The sequence below is a fragment of the Cyanistes caeruleus genome, chromosome 3 (genome assembly GCF_971803275.1).
Source record: "Cyanistes caeruleus chromosome 3, bCyaCae1.hap1.1, whole genome shotgun sequence".
Lineage (NCBI taxonomy): Eukaryota > Metazoa > Chordata > Aves > Passeriformes > Paridae > Cyanistes > Cyanistes caeruleus.
The window spans coordinates 63223761-63242720 of NC_141703.1; the positions used below are offsets into that span (position 1 = coordinate 63223761).

The 18960-nt window shown below is 43.8% G+C and overlaps 1 protein-coding gene across 5 annotated transcripts in view; it reads left to right on the forward strand.

Moving 5' to 3' along the window:
* WDFY2 (WD repeat and FYVE domain containing 2) overlaps positions 1-15049 on the forward strand; it is a 77765-nt gene extending 62716 nt beyond the window's left edge. For all 5 annotated transcript variants that reach the window (XM_086881375.1, XM_086881377.1, XM_086881374.1 and 2 more), the window contains 8 exons: positions 4763-4913; positions 6311-6423; positions 7334-7460; positions 9303-9408; positions 12063-12164; positions 12744-12874; positions 13198-13306; positions 13948-15049. In XM_086881375.1, the coding sequence (XP_086737501.1) occupies positions 4763-4913; positions 6311-6423; positions 7334-7460; positions 9303-9408; positions 12063-12164; positions 12744-12874; positions 13198-13306; positions 13948-13977 (869 nt within the window). In that variant the 3' untranslated portion in view covers positions 13978-15049. The remainder of the gene's footprint in view (positions 1-4762; positions 4914-6310; positions 6424-7333; positions 7461-9302; positions 9409-12062; positions 12165-12743; positions 12875-13197; positions 13307-13947) is intronic.
* The last annotated feature ends 3911 nt before the right edge of the window (positions 15050-18960 follow it).

Sequence of the window (18960 nt, forward strand, 5' to 3'; positions counted from 1 at the left end):
TGTCCACTAACAACAATGGAGAGGTGGCGCAGCTCACCACACTCCTAACTAGAGTCACCTTCTTCCTTCCTAGCCTGCCTGTCTCACCATGGGAAGGTTTTTCATAGGATCATAGAATGGCTTGGGTTGGAAGGGACCATAAAGATTGGTAAGTTCCAACCCCCCTGCCTGAAGGGCAGGACACCGTCCACTAGACCAGGTTCTCAGAGCCCCATCCAGTCTGGCCTTGAACACTTCCAGGGATGGAACACCCACAGCTTCTCTGGGCAGCCTGTGCCAGTGCCTCACTGCACACACCCGCACAATTGCAGTGGACAGTTTTCTGACAGTGCAAGGCAGGAAAAAGAAAAGAAACCCAAAGAGATTCCCCACTGTTTTCAGGGCACCAATGACTCTGCTCCACAGCAGAGTGCCTCCCACCACCCCCCTCCAAAAAGACATGCTCCTGGCTTCTCCACTGCTCACATCAGTTGCTGGTGAAGGAATGTAGTGCCCCCTCTGCCTGGTCCCTGTGCTTGGCTTGGACCCATGCTGGAGGTCTGGAGTGCTGAGGAAACCTTGCAAAACTGAAGTGCTCTGTGAGCAGCTGTCAGTCACAGGGTACAGTCCTGTAGTGCCATTGGTCCACACAGTGTTAGGTACTTTCATGCTCCTCATGCTAAGTTTGCCTCCAAGCAGAGCACTGGATCTGGGCTTACCAGCAGCCTTACTTGGTCCAAAGTCCAGCTGAGACACAGCAAGGAGGAAATAGCCACATTTTCAACACAGTGTCTGGGAAACTATGCAGGAAAGAGCATTGTAGTCCCTTGGGTAGGTATATCAAGATCCAACAGAGATGGACCTTCCTCACATGGTCCAGTAGGACTCCCTCCACAACCCTATGCCTGCAGTGCACCTTCCTCATGTGGCCATACTGAGTTTTGGGGTTGGCATAAGCATCTTGGTAAAACCCTGGGCAAGAAGGAACAGGTGGTTTTGTTTGGTATGGTGGCCTTCTAGTGGTTCATTTGTTTTATAAGTCTCAGTTTTAAAAAAATTTACTTAAAGTTTTCAAGTAAGACCTTTATATTCTTCAAAAGTGTTTTAGGGGGAGTAAATAATTTTATTTACCCTACTAAGTGGCTTTAGTTGAATCATGCTGATTCATGCTGGTCAAATGATCTGGTGACAGAATGACAGCTGGTAGATAAGCTGTGAATAATAAGACTTTGGTCTTGGTTGGGGTGTGCAGCCAGGTCTGGTGGCTTATGGAGCCTGGCCTTGCTGGTGTACATGGCTGGACATGCTCTGTGAAGGTTTTGCTGCAGCACTGTGCAGTTGTGAAATCTTATTTCTTGGAAGGGATCTGAATGCAGTGATGGGGGATGTGACACAGGATTAGTCAGGACTCCAGGGTGGGTCTTGTGGTATTGGCCTCCTGCAGGCGCTGACTCATTCCCTTGCATAAGGAGGAGTAGTGCAAGCATTTGATCAGCGCCATTTGGGATGCTCTGGGAAATTAATTTTTTCATTGTGTGTCTGTCTCTCATATCATCATCCCCTCTTCTTCAGTCACAGCACCATCTGAAGGTGTAGACAATCTCTGCTCTCTCCCTGGGCAACTCCTCCCACATTCCTGCAAGAAACCTTTCCCTTCTTTCAGCAGCTGTGGCTTCCAGCCCCATTCAGCCCCTCACAGGCTGGTCCATATGGCTGTTGCTGCTTGCCATTCTTTATGGCCTTCTCTATACTGCTTCTTGCACCTGGACCATCTTGCTGTGCTTCCTCTGGATGAGATAACAACTACTGCTTTAGTGTTTTGTGTTCTTTGTTTGTTTGTTTGACACACGCTTTTTCTGCCTAGCCAGATTTGTAGACCTGTTTCTGCCCCATGCTTTGTGCAGCCTGCCTGTTTCCAGGGTGTCACCCTGACCCTCTGCTTTCAGGCCAGCTCATGTCATGCCCTTACTTCTGCTTTCGCCTAAGTACAGCCTCTTCACTTGTGCTTTCCTTGCTTGTGCTAAGCTTTTTTTCTGCCTGGCAATTTCCATCTCTGTTTTGGTGTTTGCTGATAGTTTTTGCTGTTGTAACCCCTCAGAACAGCTTCTTGCCCATCACTGTGTGACTGTGCACTGACCATGCTTCTCAGACTTTTGCCTTTATACACAGCACTGGCCCTCCATTTCCTTTGCTGACATCTTGCTGTGCACCTCCCAGCTGCAGCTCCCAGCTGCAGTTTCTCTTCTCTGGGCACAGCCTTTCCATCCTCCCTCCAACCTGCTCTTTGCATAGTGCCCACTGCTGCTGTCTTGTAGAGCAGAACAGCTACCCTGCTCCCTCCCACCCTCCAGCTGCACATGGACCTGTGCCCTTCTCCTTCTCTGCTGCTTCTCTCTCTTCTTTACAGCATGATCTTTCCCCACAAATGGCTCTCTTCTCATTCTGGTTTACACATATCTGCTCTTGCCTGGTGCCTGTTTAGAGTTCTCCTCTGCTGTGACCACATTCACACTCCATCTCATCTCCATCCTGCTGTTGTTACAAATGAGCAGCTTTGGAATTGCTTGCTCCACAATTTTCTGCATACAAATGGTGATCAAATCTTCAGTTAATGAAGGACCAGCTTTTTGCTGCTTCAAGACGATGAACCTGTGTTAATCCTAGGGCCCAGATCCCTTCCTTGCTCTTCTGTCAGCTTCCAATCTTCTGATATTTGGTTCTTTAAGCTTTACATGAGTCAAATTCCCTCTTAAGGACAAGTGACTTTCTGATTACATTTGTCTTCTCTTTGCTCCTTTGCTTAGATGATCTACCCTGTGCACTTACACTTGTTTCAGATATATCTGCCATCAGCATGTGTGTGGTGGCACCAGCTAATATGTGCATGTGGACAACAGAGTGCTGAGTTGAAAGCTCTTTTTGGGGAGGGAAGATAAGCGAAGCTGTCATGTACACCCCATCCACCTCTTGGCAAGTACCATTTTTTAATGTCTACTCCTTACTTGCCAGAAAGAGCTGCCTCAGCATGCACAGGTAGTACTTCAGCCAAAAATTACAAGCCCTGTCTTTGAGAAGTTTTAGGAGGTAGAAGGAGGTTTATGAGAGTTGGGTGGTACCAGCTATCCTCACCACCAGTTCAAACCATCAGAAGCTGTCGCTAGCAGTAGCATTTGCGACATGCTGAGAAAACATTTCTGGATAGGCCTTGAGCAGTCTGATCTCAGCCAGCTTTGCACATCCTGTGGAAATGCATGTGTGTGTGTGTGTGTTCACTAATGGTTCACACAAGCTCCTGGAGCATGTTTGTGAGCCTGTGAGGTGTGTGTGGCAGCAGTCGTGTCCCAAAGTGCAGCACTCAACTGGCTGGTGCAGCTGTTCCCAGATGGCTAAATATGGCTAAACAACAGATGGCTAAAGATAAGCATGGGGCTACTGAATTTCTTCCCAGAGAAAGCAAGGGTAGAGAGGAGATGGGATCTATATGAAAGAGTTCAAGTGACTCCTTGATGGTCCCCATCCTTCTGCCTGGAATGTAAAAGTGAATGGAAAAGCCAAAATCTGAGCTCTTCTAATGGCAAGGGTGAAATCATCTGGGCACAGTTGACACCTGACACTTTGGTTCAGCTGCCTATCACTGTTATGGCAAGTTGTGTCAATAAATCTATTGACTTTTCTGCTCAGGCAATCTCAGTCTGAAAAAGCAGTGTGGATCAGGGCTGGTGTTGTCCCTTGGGAGCCTCCTCTTCTTTCCTACAGGTAGTTCCCCCCTGTGGGGTTTGAACACAGCTCTCATACATGCTGCACATTTGTCTAGGACAGACAACAGTCTTCCCATACTGTTCTGAAGAAATTCTCTGCATTTCAGATAGAGGCTTGGGGCTGGTTTTTAGGCTTCTAAGCATATTCAATCTTTTTGTGCCAGTTTTTATACAAACAAATACCAGCAGTCTAATTCGTGTGACACATATTGCTGCATCTTAGAACAGCAATAAACCATTAGGGCTGTAGATTGAGGAGTGTGGCATTCACCATTAGGTTACAGCTGGGAATAGTTCTGTATGTCTTTCCAGCCACTTGTTTTATTAGAATAGCGACTCAATCAGCACTTCATGACTAAGCCCACTGGTCATTCATACAAAAAACAAGCATGCATCCCCCTGTTTTAATGAAAACCTTTTGATAGCTTTGTTTTTGTAGCGGTAGAAATTTATTCCTTCAGATGTTCCATTCATCTACCACAGCTGTGATATTTTCTTTTATTTAATTTTTATTCCAGTAACCTTTTAATGCTGAAACTTCCCTTTGGTGCAGCATTGTGCCTGTACTGTAACTCATTGTTCTGCTGGGTTACCACAGCCCAGATCCACCAAAACTTAACAGCAAGAGGAGCAGCAGTGTAGGCATTTTCATTTTTGACTACTGTCAAAAAGTAGCTGAGAAGAGGTTTAAATGGAGCCCCAAGTCCATTACAGGTGGCAGCCTTGTTAGTGATGATACAATGATGGAGGGAAGACATTTGCTGCTGTAGAAGATAAATGACTGCAATAGGCATTGAAGAAATTAAGTCTTGCTTCCACTCTTTCTCATGCAAATGCTGAACATGCAGAGCAGGGACCTTACAAGCTTCCATGGAAGCTGATGTCAACAGGATTATTAAACACCAGCTGCTTCTGTAGGGAAGTGTGAGTGGAGGAGTTGGGTGCAGTTGGTATTTGCAATGGTTGTCTGCCCCCATGTTCTTCTCTGCAATGTGTGATTATAGGTCTGTCTGCTTAATTTTCAGCTCATCAAAGCAGGGTCATCATGATTCTGTTTGTCCTGGAGATGGAGTGGGTGCTGAGCACCGGACAAGACAAACACTTCACGTGGCACTGCTCGGAGAGTGGCCAGCGGCTGGGGGGGTACCGCACCAGCGCGGGCGCCTGCGGCCTGCAGTATCCTTTGCTGAGCTCTCAGTTCTATTTCTGCTCTTTGGCACTCAGTCTTTTTAGTTTGTTTGTCTAGTTGTCCTCCGAATTTTGTGCCCTGTATGTATTCAGTGTTTTGTGAGAGAAACTGTTATTTAAAGCCAATTTTAAAAACTGTCAGTTCTTCTTGCTTTGTCTCCTTAATGTGTTGTGGCATATTTAGGTCTAAGCATTTTTGAGCACCACAATGGGCGATCCACAACCTATTGTGGTCTGCTGTTGTAATAAATATGGATAGAGCCTTCAGTTAAACATGCAGTGCATGCTTTCTTCAGAGAATTAATGGTAACAAAAATAGGTTGGTGGTCAGGTCAGAGTGCCTGTGTGTATGCATGGTAAAAATTAAATTACTTTGATAAAAAATAACAAGCACTTGTCCTTCACTCTGGAACTGCTCACTATGTATTGGGAGTTTGGGTTAACTAAAGAGTAAATGATTCCAGAAATGGCACTCAGGTGGCTTATTCACATAGAGCTGCCCCAGCTGCCTGACAATAAAAGAAATATTAATTCAGCTTTATTGCAAATGAAAAGGGAAAAGGAAAAGTAGGAGCTCTTAGGCTGAAAACAGAGGTTAGCATAAATAGACCTTTTAATGCCCCAGAGTGTTTGTGGTATAGATGATGCATGCTTTGCTAGTTCATGAGAAGTGATACTGACTCAAAATTATTGTTTCAAGATGGACTTGTTTTATATTATCTGGTAATTCAGTCAATCTTAATGGCAGAAAGACTTCTTAATTCATTGATAAATATTTATTAAAGCATGATGCAAGAATCTGGTTGTTCCCTAAATCTCTCTAGAGAACAGCCAATTTTCACTGATAAAACCTTTAGGAGGACAATTTAATTTGGGTCATCTGATTATGATGGTGGAGGGCAGTGGAAGGGAGAATCACTGGCAAATACTGCAAAAATATTCGGCTTAACCAGGAACAGGTTTGTTTTTTGTTTTGTTCTGCAGTGTTCTGTGTGCTTAAAATCAGGACCCCTTTGTATTTTGTATAACTTTTGAAAGGGAGAGAGTGCATACCATCCAACTCTAGCACTTAAGTTACAAAGCCTGAGGAGACAACTCTTATGTTCATGACTAAGGGCTACTTCAATGGTCTTTCATAACAAAACCACAAATTATGTCCTGGAATAATCTTGTTTTTTCTCACCCAGGAATACTGCGCTATTAGTATGAACAGGTATTAGCATTATTAAGATGAACAGGTGCCTAAAAGTAAACTCTAATACCTCCTTGAGACTGGAGCACTATTCACAAGATTGCAGTATACTCATGTCAAAAGAACTAGCAAGTCATGAAAGGAATGCAAAGCTTGTGTAAATAATAAGTTTTCCTCAGCATCTATCCTTCAGATTTGATGTGGAAACCCGGCATGTGTTTGTTGGCGACCATTCTGGGCAAGTCACTATCCTGAAACTAGAGCAAGAGTCCTGCAGCCTTGTTACCACATTTAAGGGACACACAGGTAAGGCCTCAGAAGGAGACCCAGAAAAATGCTCAGGAGGGTCATCTGTGCTCAGCATCACAGTGGTTGGACTGCCCTGTGATACACTAGGATGGCTTGTGCTTATGCTTACAGTGGAAGGGACATAGCTCTTCAAGTGTCCCAGCAGTTCAGGGAAACTCTATTGGTAAAAAGAAGAGTGATCAGATCTCTGAGCAGAACACACCTGTGGCAGAAAATGCCACAATTAGTTGCTGCTAATTAAAGCAGTGAGATTTGAACGAATTGTGGTAGTTCTGGGAGAGAAAAAAGGATGCTGCTAAAGGCAAGATCTGTATTGGTAGACACCTGCCTATTCCAAGTGGAATAGGCACCACTTGGAGGCACTAAATGCTTGTTTCACTGCTGGGACTTGTGCCCCATCACCCTTTGAAAGGATCAACCCTGGATATGATCCTACCATCTAACAGAAGAAATTGTGTTATTCCTCAACATTTTTTCTTCATATCCCTCCTCTCTAACCAAGTGCTGATAGCTCAAGATAGCACAATGTAGTTGAGTCCATGTGCTAGGATACTGAGAAGATGCCCATGGCATTCCACACTTGCTTCTTTTTTAATCTTCTGGAAATGAAGAAGGTGGAAAGTTGTGTAGCTCCCACTGTGACCATTCTTCTTTCAAAATTTACTGCTCAGTGGATTCACCCATGCAAACAGCAGTGAAGCCCTGTGCCCACAGAAGAGCAAGATGGGGTTTCAGTAGTTTTTCTAGACTGTTATTTTTCCGCTGGAAAGCACATGGTTGCATAGTCTTTGCCAAAGGGATCTGCATTTTAATCACTCCATATTTATTGTTGTATCTTTATATTTAGCTGCCTTCCAATCTTCCACTTTCTGTAATAAAATGATTGTTTTGTGTGTTGCTATTGCAGGTGGTGTCACTGCTCTCTGCTGGGACCCAATACAGCGAGTTTTATTCTCAGGCAGTTCTGATCATTCCATTATAATGTGGGATATTGGAGGAAGAAAAGGAACAGCCATCGAGCTGCAAGGACATAAGTATGTTCAAAACCATTCCTCCTGCTTTTATAGGAGGAAAGCTAAATGCAGAAGCCACATCTGGAAACAAACAGCCCAAAGGTTACAGTCTACACAAAGCCTCAACACTCTATGTGTGACTCCCTGTAGTCTGTATACAACAGGGATAATTTGCTTATAGTAAATTTTCCAGTGTTGGGCCCACAGACTGTTTTAAGAGTCTACAGAGGATGGTGAAGGAAAGCACATCTGTATTCCTGAATGTGTTGTACCAGAGCCTGTGCCTTTGTTGGAAAGAGGAGGCTCCTCAAATGATAACAGCTCCAGGGAAATTCTCGGTTTTTAAGTGTCAAGGTCTTTCCTTCCCCTAGAGGGAGCATCGGGCTTGGACAATTAATCTCTCTTTCTTCCATGCTCTTTCACCTACAGCCTGAATTCTAAGTGATGTGCTTTGACCTTTAACTGTAGCAGCCTTCACATCTCCTCAGTGCAAAGAGGCATCATCTTTGCAAGTATATTTGCATTGCTGTAGATGTCTTTGAAGATGGGGTAAGCCCGTGCTGGGCATTGATTATACATCAGAATGACTCTAGTGGCAATGACTCCTCACTTTTTAACACTGGCAATGCAACAAGTTGGTTTCAGAGTGTTGGGACTGCATATATGTGGGACTTGCATGCCAGGCTCAGGTCTGGAGAGACTAAATCCCGTGGTGGTTTTGAGCTAACAGTTTCTTACATATTCATGCACTTCTTTTGGGTGATGCTGCACTCTGCTGAATGATTGGGATGCCTCTGGGATTTCAGAGCACTGCAGAGCTCTAGCTAAAATTCCCAGATCACCCTCATACCCTACCAGTGGTGCTTGCTAATGCATCACTGCTTGATTTATTGCTGTGGAAATCAGTTCTAATACAAAGTTAGCCCCTGGACCTTAATCTGTGTGGTGGCTGTCAGCTGGAACTGTACAACACAGCATCCTACACATCCTGATGGTGCCTCTGGTGTTGGGAGGCAGGCACTGTGAAGGGTGGCAGTGCTGTCCTGAACTCTCCTGTGAATGCATTCCCCTCTTCAGGTTCAGCCATAGGCACAGATAAATGTGTTAGCATGCAAATCCTTTTGGCTGACAAGACCAGTGGTGGTAGCAAGGGAAACCAAATGTTGTGGATGATTTCTATTCACACTATGTTCAGTTCCTGTGTCTTTGCAACCTTTTTTTTTCCATGACACTGTTGTACAGTCTTTGTATCCCAGGTTGCAAATAGCCTGAGATGAGGCCTGAATTTCTTTGTTTTATTAAGGACTGAGCCTGTCTTTGGGGGTTTATGCTGAATTGTTCCTCCCATGTTGTTTTTTCATTAAAAGAAGAAACAGAAGCACCTAAATGTTCCACCTTATTATGAGAAGGCTTAGAAACAATTTAGTGGTTCCTACTTTATTTTTGAATAGCGTCAAAAGATCTTCAGTAGTTTCTCAGTGATGTGTTTCTATATGTTGCAGTGATTTACAAAACAAAGTTGTTACAGACATTTTGACAAGAAGGTAACTTACCAGGGCTGTGTTTTTGCATCCAAATGTGCCTTCAGAAGCTGCAACCCTATTGAGGCTTCCCAGAAGCAGCAAAAACAGTTATCAGAACAGGTCTTTGCTTTTGTGGATGCTGCCCAGATGAGCAACACTCTCATTCTGCTCCCAGTCTGACAGTAAAGACTGATTTGCATCTGATGGATGCCATGTGCAGTGAGTGGTGGAGGGAAACATATGGGCAAACAAATGGTTTGTACTGCTTTATTGATATTCTGTGCTCACTTGTGCAGTAGCCATAGGTGGTTGATTGCTAACTGTCTTGTTTCTTTTTCAGTGATAAAGTTCAGTCTCTCTCCTATGCTCACCACACCCGGCAGCTCATCTCCTGTGGTGCAGACGGGGGAATCGTTGTCTGGAACATGGATGTTGAGAGGCAGGAGGTAGATGCTTAGTTCTTGTCAGTTTAGTCTGAAGTAGTCCTGGGAAGAAGGGGCCTTTCTAAAATGTGCAGCTTTCAATCTAAACAAGATCATTCCAAGCTTTAAAAACGTTTTGGACATGCTCCAGTTGTTATACAGCAATTATGCTGTGCCTTTGATAATATGGTACAGGGGAAATCGCCTGGCAGAAGATTTGTATTAAATAGGCTGCTAAATGGCTCTTGCTCATTACATTAGTGCTCTGAAAGATATTCTGTAAGGAGGGTATTGAGATGCTCTGCTGTGTTTTTCAGCACGTCATGAGAAATATCAGGTCAGATGTAAATGGATGGACTGATTGATTCATTTTGGTTTTAAAAGAGTAAAACAAGAAGGCTCTTGGTCATCTCTGGAAAAGTGCAACCAGCATTTTTCTTCCTTGATAAGAAGTCATTTTACTAAGGGTTCAATCTCACCTGCCACTTGGTCTTGCTTCCCTCTGGTATAACCACATAGAAGTGGGGTAAATCATGTCTTTGTTGATCCAGACAGTAGGATTTCACCCACACATTCCTAATTGCTTTTGTGCTTCATGGCCAACAAATGTGAGCGCGTGCAAAAACGTTCCCCAGGTCTTTGGCGCTGTGGGAGCAGCCCCCGCTTGGCAATTTCTGAGTCCTGACTCATAGAGGGCGGAGTGAGCTCTGTGCTGGCTGAGTCAGGCACCAGCCCTGCTCAGGAGATTGGCAAATCCTGGTGCCATGAGTCACAGCAAACCTGTGCCCTCTTCCTGCAGGGGGTAGGTCAGAGCAAGGCATTTGGCCACATGGGCTTTCACCAGCTTTGCTGTGAAAGTTGTGCTGAAGTTCTCAAGATTTGTGGCCTGCGTGGATTGAGTGTGTCTCCCTTGAGGAAGGACAAACGCTAAGTGGAAAACTTGATTTAAAAAAAAATACTGAAATAGGCATAGGCAGAAACTGAGCTCCCTTTTTAATGTGAATTAGCATTCCAGTTGACTCGCCTTAATTGCTAATCCAGGGTCCAAGTATGTCATCAGCTCCTAAATTGAAACGAAAGCAGCGCGGTTTCCTCCTTCCCAACAGATGTTTCCTTTTTGCTGCAACTCAAACATCTAGAAATGAAAAGCTTCATTTATTTGCTGCTTTCGAAAGGCTGCAGTAAGGGTTAAGATTGGCTTATCACCAAATAAGCAAGAATGCTGTGAGAAGGCTGGTTTAAAAAATAGAGGAGAAATATTATTAGCTAAATAAAGGCCATGCAGCAGGTGCTAATGGTGCACAGCTTTCCCAGATTATGGCTATGTGGGCTTGTTCTTGTTAACAGCAGCACAACAGGATGCTAAACCACCCCCAAAACATGAATCTTTGGGATTTTAATATCAAACCTTGGCTTTGGGTCCTAGATCACTTTTTTTTTGGATTTTGGCTTTTGTATCTTTGCCCTTATTTAAGGATTTTTCTCCATATGATACATGCTCAGTACCCATTTTGTTACTATCAGACTTCCACATCACTGAGATTGTGTTAGAGTCACTTAAGCCATTTCAGCCCTTGATTCTTTATTTTCAACTCAATTTTTAAAAAGCTATAAGAAGATGTTTGGAAGATGCTATAAGCTGTCACAAACAAAATGTTGTTGTTACTTGTCACAAACAAAATCTATAGTGTTCAAATGCCCAAGAGATGGAGAGTTATACACAGAGATGTAAATCTGTAGGCATTAAAAAGAAAGACTGTTGTGGGTAGAAAGGACAAGGATTTTCCCCAGCAGAATGAAATGCCTTCAGAATAACTGGCAGAAGAATATGGAACAGGTGATTGCTTTATTGCTGGGGGTCAAAGCTATCCTGGGAGCTGAGGGTCTCCATCTGCCCTTAACTTACCTTTGCCTGGCTTTTCTATTGTTTTTAGTTCCTAATCTCATCTGTGTTTCTTGCCATTTTAATTTGCAGCATGTGAGAAACCAGTGACTGACAAGACACCTGCAGTTTGCTAATAGCACTTCCTCACAAAATATTAAACAGTATTTAGTGTTCATTTAACCTCATGGGTTGATGAGGGAAAAGAGCTTGGCTTTGGTTTGGGTTTTAGGCTTGTCCGGGCGAATCACATCTTTCTCATCCCTGTGTGTGATTTGTAGCACAGGCACCTCTGACAGCAGGAACTCCTCTTAGGGTGTTAAAGAAAGAAAGAGTATGAAAAACCCCAACCACATCAGCATTTCCCATAACTTCCCTTTCCCTTCAGATGAGTTGCTTGGCTATCAGAAATACTAATTGACCCCAGCTCCCACCAGGGACAATAGCAGATGGTAAATGCTGTCCAGACAGGACAGAACAAAATATTTTTATATGTTTAATTCCAGAATTGGGTTGTTTCTATGGTCTTATTATCAAACTCTTTGTGATTTGGATGAGAACTGTTCCTCCCATGTCCTTCAAAGCTAAGCCAAAAAAGATTCCAGGGAACACATATCATATTGTCATCATCAACAACAGTCAAAGTGGCATCTTGTGAAATGGAGATACTAAATCAAGCTTAGCTGGCCATATTGCCACACCACAGCACATCTTTTTTGTCCTGCCTCTAGGCTTCATTGGAAATTTTTCTGCTTGTTGCTCACTTCCACTTTGTGTTTATGTGTGTGTGTTGCAGACCCCAGAGTGGCTGGATAGTGACTCCTGTCAAAAATGTGACCAGCCTTTCTTCTGGAACTTCAAGCAAATGTGGGACAGTAAGAAAATAGGCCTCAGGCAGGTTTGTATGTGCCCTTTGGTGTGTTAACCTGGTGCCATTAGGCTTTTCTCTCATAATGGATTCTGGTAACCTTTTTCCCCCTAAACCTTTGAGAATTTGCACTTCGGTCTTCCACTAAGTGCTCATGGGTGGGACAGTGGGTTCCCCTCTGTGGCTTAATTTTGTGGTTGAAAGGAATGCACTGTTCTTTTTCCAATTAATCCCAATAGTAAATGCATGTAATAGGCCTTGAGCTGAGTAGACTTGGGGCCTTCCATGACTTTAGCCATGTGGAACTTTGCTCTTTGTTAGTCAAATAAGCTACAGAAAGAAATTTACAGGTGATTTTTGGAGATTGTGCCAGAACCAAAGCTGTTTTCAATGAGATTGGATAAACATCTGTAACTGCTCAGGCTGTATTGGGAAAGGCTTACTGGTCTGCTTGAAACATGCTGCATGTGCTCATGGAACTTGAGAAATGAAGTGTCTGGGGCAGAACTGAGCTGCATCATGTCTTGCTGGAGTGAGATGGTAGAGCCTGTGGACCTGAGCAGTGATCTTTGTGGCATGAGATGTCTTTCTGCATGTTGTCTCCCACAGCATCACTGCCGGAAGTGTGGGAAAGCCGTGTGCGGGAAATGCAGCTCCAAGCGCTCCTCCATCCCGCTGATGGGGTTCGAGTTCGAAGTGAGGGTCTGCGACAGCTGCCACGAGTCCATAACAGATGAGGAGTGAGTGTGGACACTGAACCCCCTTGTGCTGCAATGGGAGAAAAGGGCCTGGGTGGGTGCAAGGATCCAGGAGGAAGCAGCCTGGCATGGTAGTCCCTGGGCTTTCTCAGCAGGATAAGGAGGAGATCAAGCCAGGAGGGGTAGAGAGCCCCCCCACCCCTGTTCCTTTCATGCCAGAAAGGTCTCAAAGTGCAGTTTACAGAGTGGTTGCTGAATTAATGGCTTACAGCAGCAGTCAAGTACTTTTTTCCTCAATAGAGAACATTTCTGGGGGGAAATCCTGCAGTTACAGTTCTTGCTGATTTTTGGATTTCTTTCTTCAGGCGGGCGCCTACAGCTACTTTCCATGACAGTAAGCACAACATTGTTCACGTACACTTCGATGCCACCAGGGGATGGCTGCTGACCTCGGGGACAGACAAGGTTATTAAGGTAGGAGCAAGGAATGTGCACTAGCTCCTGTAATTCATTTCCCTTCCCTCTCCCGTGTGGCTGCAGGATGTCATGCCTGCCTTCTTCCACCCAGACACTTCTCACTTGGGATTTGGTTTAGGATTTCTGCCCAGTAAGGACCAAGGAGGTCTTGGTCTGTGAAGTTATTGCCTGAAGGGGCTGGGACAAAGCTGACTGAAGCTTCCCTTGAGGAAGATCAACTGTTTTTTAACATGCCAAATCTCAGTGTAGCTGGGAGAAATAGCTAAAATAATGACTAAGTTTTAACAGCTTGAGTAATTTAAAAAAACAAATACCTCACAATGTGTTATGACTGTTCTGATCATTGAAGTTAGTCATATAGTGGGAGTTTTTTGGTTTCTTTTACGGTCATCTATGAACCTGGCTCATACAGGTGAAAGCTGATGACATACAGAATGTCATTTCATCAACCTCCACCACTCTGACATAAGCGCTGGAAAATTAAATCAAACTTCTTCAGACTTGTTGCATCCACCTCTAACCATGTATCCCCTCTTAATTAAAGAAAAAAGGTGTAAATTTTAAAAAGATTTTATTTTTACTGTATTTTATTGTCTTTTACCATTATTCATGATGTTTTATTTTATTGTATTTAACAGTTATGGGATATGACACCAGTAGTGTCTTGATGTTACATCAGTGGAACTTGAAAGGTGATATTTACAGAAGAAACGGATTTCCTAACCCTAATTATACTGCAGAAGATAGATAACACTGGGTGCTTACAGCAGATGAGAAAGGAACTAATGTGTTTACAACAACTTTATGTCCTCTGCTTGATCCAGGCTGAGCATTTGCACGAAGACTCTTTCCACTTCTTCTCAAAATATACAAGAAGGTATTTTTTTAACTAACGGTTTGTACGATCTGACTTTGGTTGTCTTGAGTTTGTTTGGAAAAATCTGTGTGCAGTGCAATTTTTAGTTTTTATATTTCACTATGTCAAGATACTTGCTGCTTTGTACAGAGGGTTCTTGGGTTGTATCTTCCTCTGTGAGTTTTCGGTGTCAACAGACTGTGTAAGGCAATCGGCTCTCCCTGCAGCCAGTACCTGTTGGTGTGGGATATTTCTGCTGACCATGCTCTCTTCAGAGGAGGAAATCCAGGCACGATCTCTGGGTGCATCACTGAGGAGCTGATGGACTGTTGCAAATGCTAAAAGGGCTCTACCATCTACTTGTCCTAGTGGGCGTCATCCAGAGGGCATTCATTGGTCTGCAAAATCATCCCGCCTCTTCCTTTGCTGCACAAGTCGCAGAACCAGGGGTCAGGTTATTCAGCAACTGATTTCTACAGAAAACTGAAATAGTTTTCCAGCTCAGAGCATTACAGGAGCACACAGACTTATTTGAGTTTGATGATGATGACAGTCTGATTCATATTATTGGCAACAGGAACTTTTGGGAGTGTGTGCATGGAGGGGGGCAGATCTAAAACTGGTCTAGATCTGAAAAGTCTGGTTTATCTCTACCTCTACCTCTACCTTGCACAGCAACATTTCAGCATTTATACCTGTCTGTGTTGTTGAAGATGAATTTTGTTTTTCCTGTCTTCCATATGGTTAGTCATATTTATTTTTCAAAATCCTGATGGTTTTTATTAATTTTCTCTATAGACCCAAATTGATATTGCTGAATGATGCCCATTGTCCTGTTGTCATACTTTACAGTTTCTCTTGAAAATAAACAGTATTTAAAAACCTGGGTTGACCCAAATGATATTGTCAAGGTGAATAAACTAAAAAAGCCCTTTTTTCCAAAGGGACCTTCTCTGAGGAGCCAACTCTCCGTTCCTTTAATCCATGTTACTTTTTAGCATGGTATTACTCACGCATTTCAAAGAAGCTGGTGTAGAGAACAGAACTGCTGTCCAGACCAAAAGCTTTCCTGCATCTCCTGTTTCAGCAGGCCTTGTGGTTGTAGCAGCTGAGACACAACACATTGGTAGTGGTCAGTCTTGCCCTGTTTTGGACTTACCTTCTTGCCTCTGTGGTGGGGAGGCCATGACATTTGCCGCTACAGAGCACATTGCTACCTGGAGAAACCTTGTGTTCTCTCTTGAGAGAGAATTCTAAGAGAAAATAAAGTTTCTCCTTTGTTTGCCCAGCAGCAATTCACTTCTGAGGGGAAAACAAATGGTTAATTCAGTCCATGGCATTAATTCTGCTCCAGTGAGCTGCTGCAGTGAAGGGTGAGTGGACTTCTGTGTGCACATCACAGGACTGCTGTCTATTTTCAGGGAAAATTCTCTTTTTAAACATCCTATAACTTGTGATGAAGCATTTTGCAGTCACATTCTCTGAAATAACACCACCTTGGATTTCCTGGTCATACAGCTTGTTGGTTTCCCTCTAGACAGCATATTTTAAAGCATATTTTCAAACATAATTCACAGACTACTATTATTTTTCCAGCTTGAAAGTTGTTTTCTCAGTCCTCCCACTTTCTCTCCTGGAAACTAGATGCTTGTTTCCTCTTGGAATGCTTTTTATTACACCTTGTGCATGTTTCCTGATGACTGAAGTGTTCTTGGCTGTCAAAGCTATGCAAGATGAGCAAGTGGCCTGCCGTATTTCATTCCAGCTGGAGAATATGTACAAAGCTTTGCTGGACTGTGGTGTTCCATGTTCCTTTGGGCTCAGGGCCTTTTGGCCAAAGATGTGACTTGTGCTGTGCAGGGAGTGCATCTCCTGGTGACAGAAAAACAGGCACACTGAAGTGAATTTAAAATTGCTGTTTAGTGCCCAGTTAATGAGACAGCAGTGGCACCAAGTCTGGGACTCCAGCATGAATTGTGCTCACCCTGATGGAGCAGTGGAGTCACCAAGCTGAGGATCTGCCCCTGGTCAGTGCCTACTCCTGAACATGTAATGTGCAAACAAAGGTGAAGAACTGATTCCAAAGGAGACTACATTTCAGAATGACTTGGACTGTTCTGCAATAAACTCGTGGCCACTCCCCCAGTCTTCCGAGGAGTCATGGTTTCAGAGTTGCTTATGTCTGCATGTGGGGTATGCAAAACCATTTTGCAGAATTTTTCTGGCTGTTCTTTCTGACTGAATAACCTGCAGGGTTATCTGGATTTAAGCTAAACATCTCCTTATCTTGCAGTCTCAGGACAAACTATTCTGGGTTTAGAAAATTACATTAGCTGCAAGTAAAGCTGAGGGGGGAAGGAAAATTTGTCCCTTTGCTGGCCCTTAAGAGCTGTACTGTAGAGATATGAAGGGAAAACAGATGTATCCAATTCAATAATTCTTTTACTTTCCAAATGAAACAAGAAGGATTTGACACTGGGAGAGTTAAAATGCCTGCCTTCTTCTGCTGTGTTATAGAGTAGCAATCTCAGTTTCTTCTGTCTGCTAGATCCATATGAAAAGGGATGTCTGTTACCTGGTCCTTTTTTTTTCCATTTTACTTGCTGAATAACAATTCTGAGCTATTTTTATGAATTGCATTATTGAAGGATGGGAGGAGGGTGTGTTTTGATACAGGTGTAAACAATGCAGTGCTATATACCCACAAACACTCTCAGATAAAGCCAAGCCCCTTTTCCCTGAGGCTGCTGATGGGGAGTAGCTTTTAGTGCCCCCTCATGCTATGACAAGGGGCACCCAGACATTGCTGGCCTCCCTCTGCTCTACACATCAGAAAAGGTGATTTTCATTTCTCCCTTAGCTGGTGCTTCCTTGTGGGAAGAGCACAAGAGCAGAGCATCTGTGTGCCTATTCTCGGCTTTAAAATGATTAGTGTCTGTAGGGCTTAGGCAGGTGATGGGGCAGGCTCTGGTCACGTACACAGTGCCTGAGCAGCTTGCCAGAGTCACTTGTGTCCCAGGTGGGGAAATCTGAGCACCAAACTTCAGTCTTTTTAAGCTGAAAATATTTAAGTGAAGGGAAAAGAATGTGGGCATTTGCTTGCAATGTAGCATTGATGGTCCTCCCATCTACCAGAAGACTTAACATCATGGTTAGATGTTGAAACAGTGATATGGCTAAAATCAGCCAGTCTGACAGGGGATGATCCTGAACAGTGACAGAGGTGTGCTTAGCTCTGAGCACCCTTGTCTGCAGCTGCTTTTTGCTGCCAAGACCAGGTGACCTCTGCACTTTGGCCTCCTTGAGGCCATCACCTGCGTGTCAGCATGTGGGCTCTTACCCACCTCTGTAGTGGGTACTGCACTTCTCCTGAGAGCGTGGCATGAGCATCTTCAGTCCTGGGAAAGGGAGGGATGTGTTCCTCTGAGTGGGGTTGGTTCCTGATAAGAAGGTGGATGGCTGGATGTGCAAAAAGGATGATCCAGCACAACTGTAGGGGAAAAAAATTTGCCTTATGCCTGCTGAGGAAATAATTGTTAGAAAGGAATATTCGAGAGTTTTGGGGTTTTTTCCTGTCTGGTTCTGTGCTTCCCAGTACAAGAGAGAAATGAACCTACTGGATGGAGTCCAGCAAAGGGCCACTGAGATGGTGAAAGGTACTGGAATATATCTGGGAGAGCTGGACTGTTCATCTTGGAGAAAAGAGAGCTCGGAGGGATCTCATCAGTGTGTATAAATGCCTGAAGGGAGGGTGCAAAGAGAATGCGCTGGTGTCCAGTGACAGGGCCAGAGGCAATGGGTACAAACTGAAACCAAAGATTTCCTCTGAATGTCAGGAAACAATTTTTACTGTGAGGGTGTCTGAGCAGGGGCACAAGACTGGCCATGCAGGTAATTTGTGGGTTCTCCATTCTTGGAGGTATTCAAAACCCAACTGGACATGACCCTGGGCAGCCGCCTCTAGGTGACCCTGCTTGAGCAGGACCAGATAACCTTTGAAGGTTCTTTCCCACCTCAGCCATTCTTTGGTTTGAGGTCCACTTAATGCCTCTGTCTACTCTATTGCTTAGAGAAAGAAAAAAATAAGTATCTTTCCTTAAATCTAAATTACTAACAATTCAGTTACTAACAAATTAGCAAATATTAGCTACATCTGTCCTCGCTGTTCAAAACAGGATGTGTGTACCAGTGACCAAAGTTCTCTTTTGTAGCACACAGGAAATAGGGCTACAATGTGTGGTTTTATAGGCCATGTCCTTTCCAGGAGACCACACTGAGCACCTGGGATGTTTTCAGTTAGGACTTAGAAGACTTTTTTCTATGTGTGGCAATAGTATGCAACAGTAACTACAAACTTGATCCTTTTTACAGGATGCATTGATGTGCTGAGTCCCTTCTGTGATGACTTTTTATGTAATATTGAGGAAGACAGAGGTTTTTTCTCTTCAAAACTGCAACTTGTGAATGTTGGCAGGAAGTCTTTGCTCCTCAGAAGAAAAAATGTCATCCCGAGTTTGCCAGTAACCTGAAGTTCTGGAATTTGAGATGAACTTTGTGTGATCAAATGACTTTTCATTGCATTTTCCCAGTTTGGGGATTTTCCTTTCTGACCAGTCTTTGGCCATCTCTGAAATTTTGTTTGCTGCAGGACACACTGTACTGCTTAGAAGAGAAAGAAATTGAGTTCAGTTGAAACTGCTGCCAAGTAGGGACATTGAACTCAAACCAAAATGAAAACAAGACAGCACAGTGCTGGCAAAGTCTGTGCAGAGAGGGGATACCAAGAAGGAATATT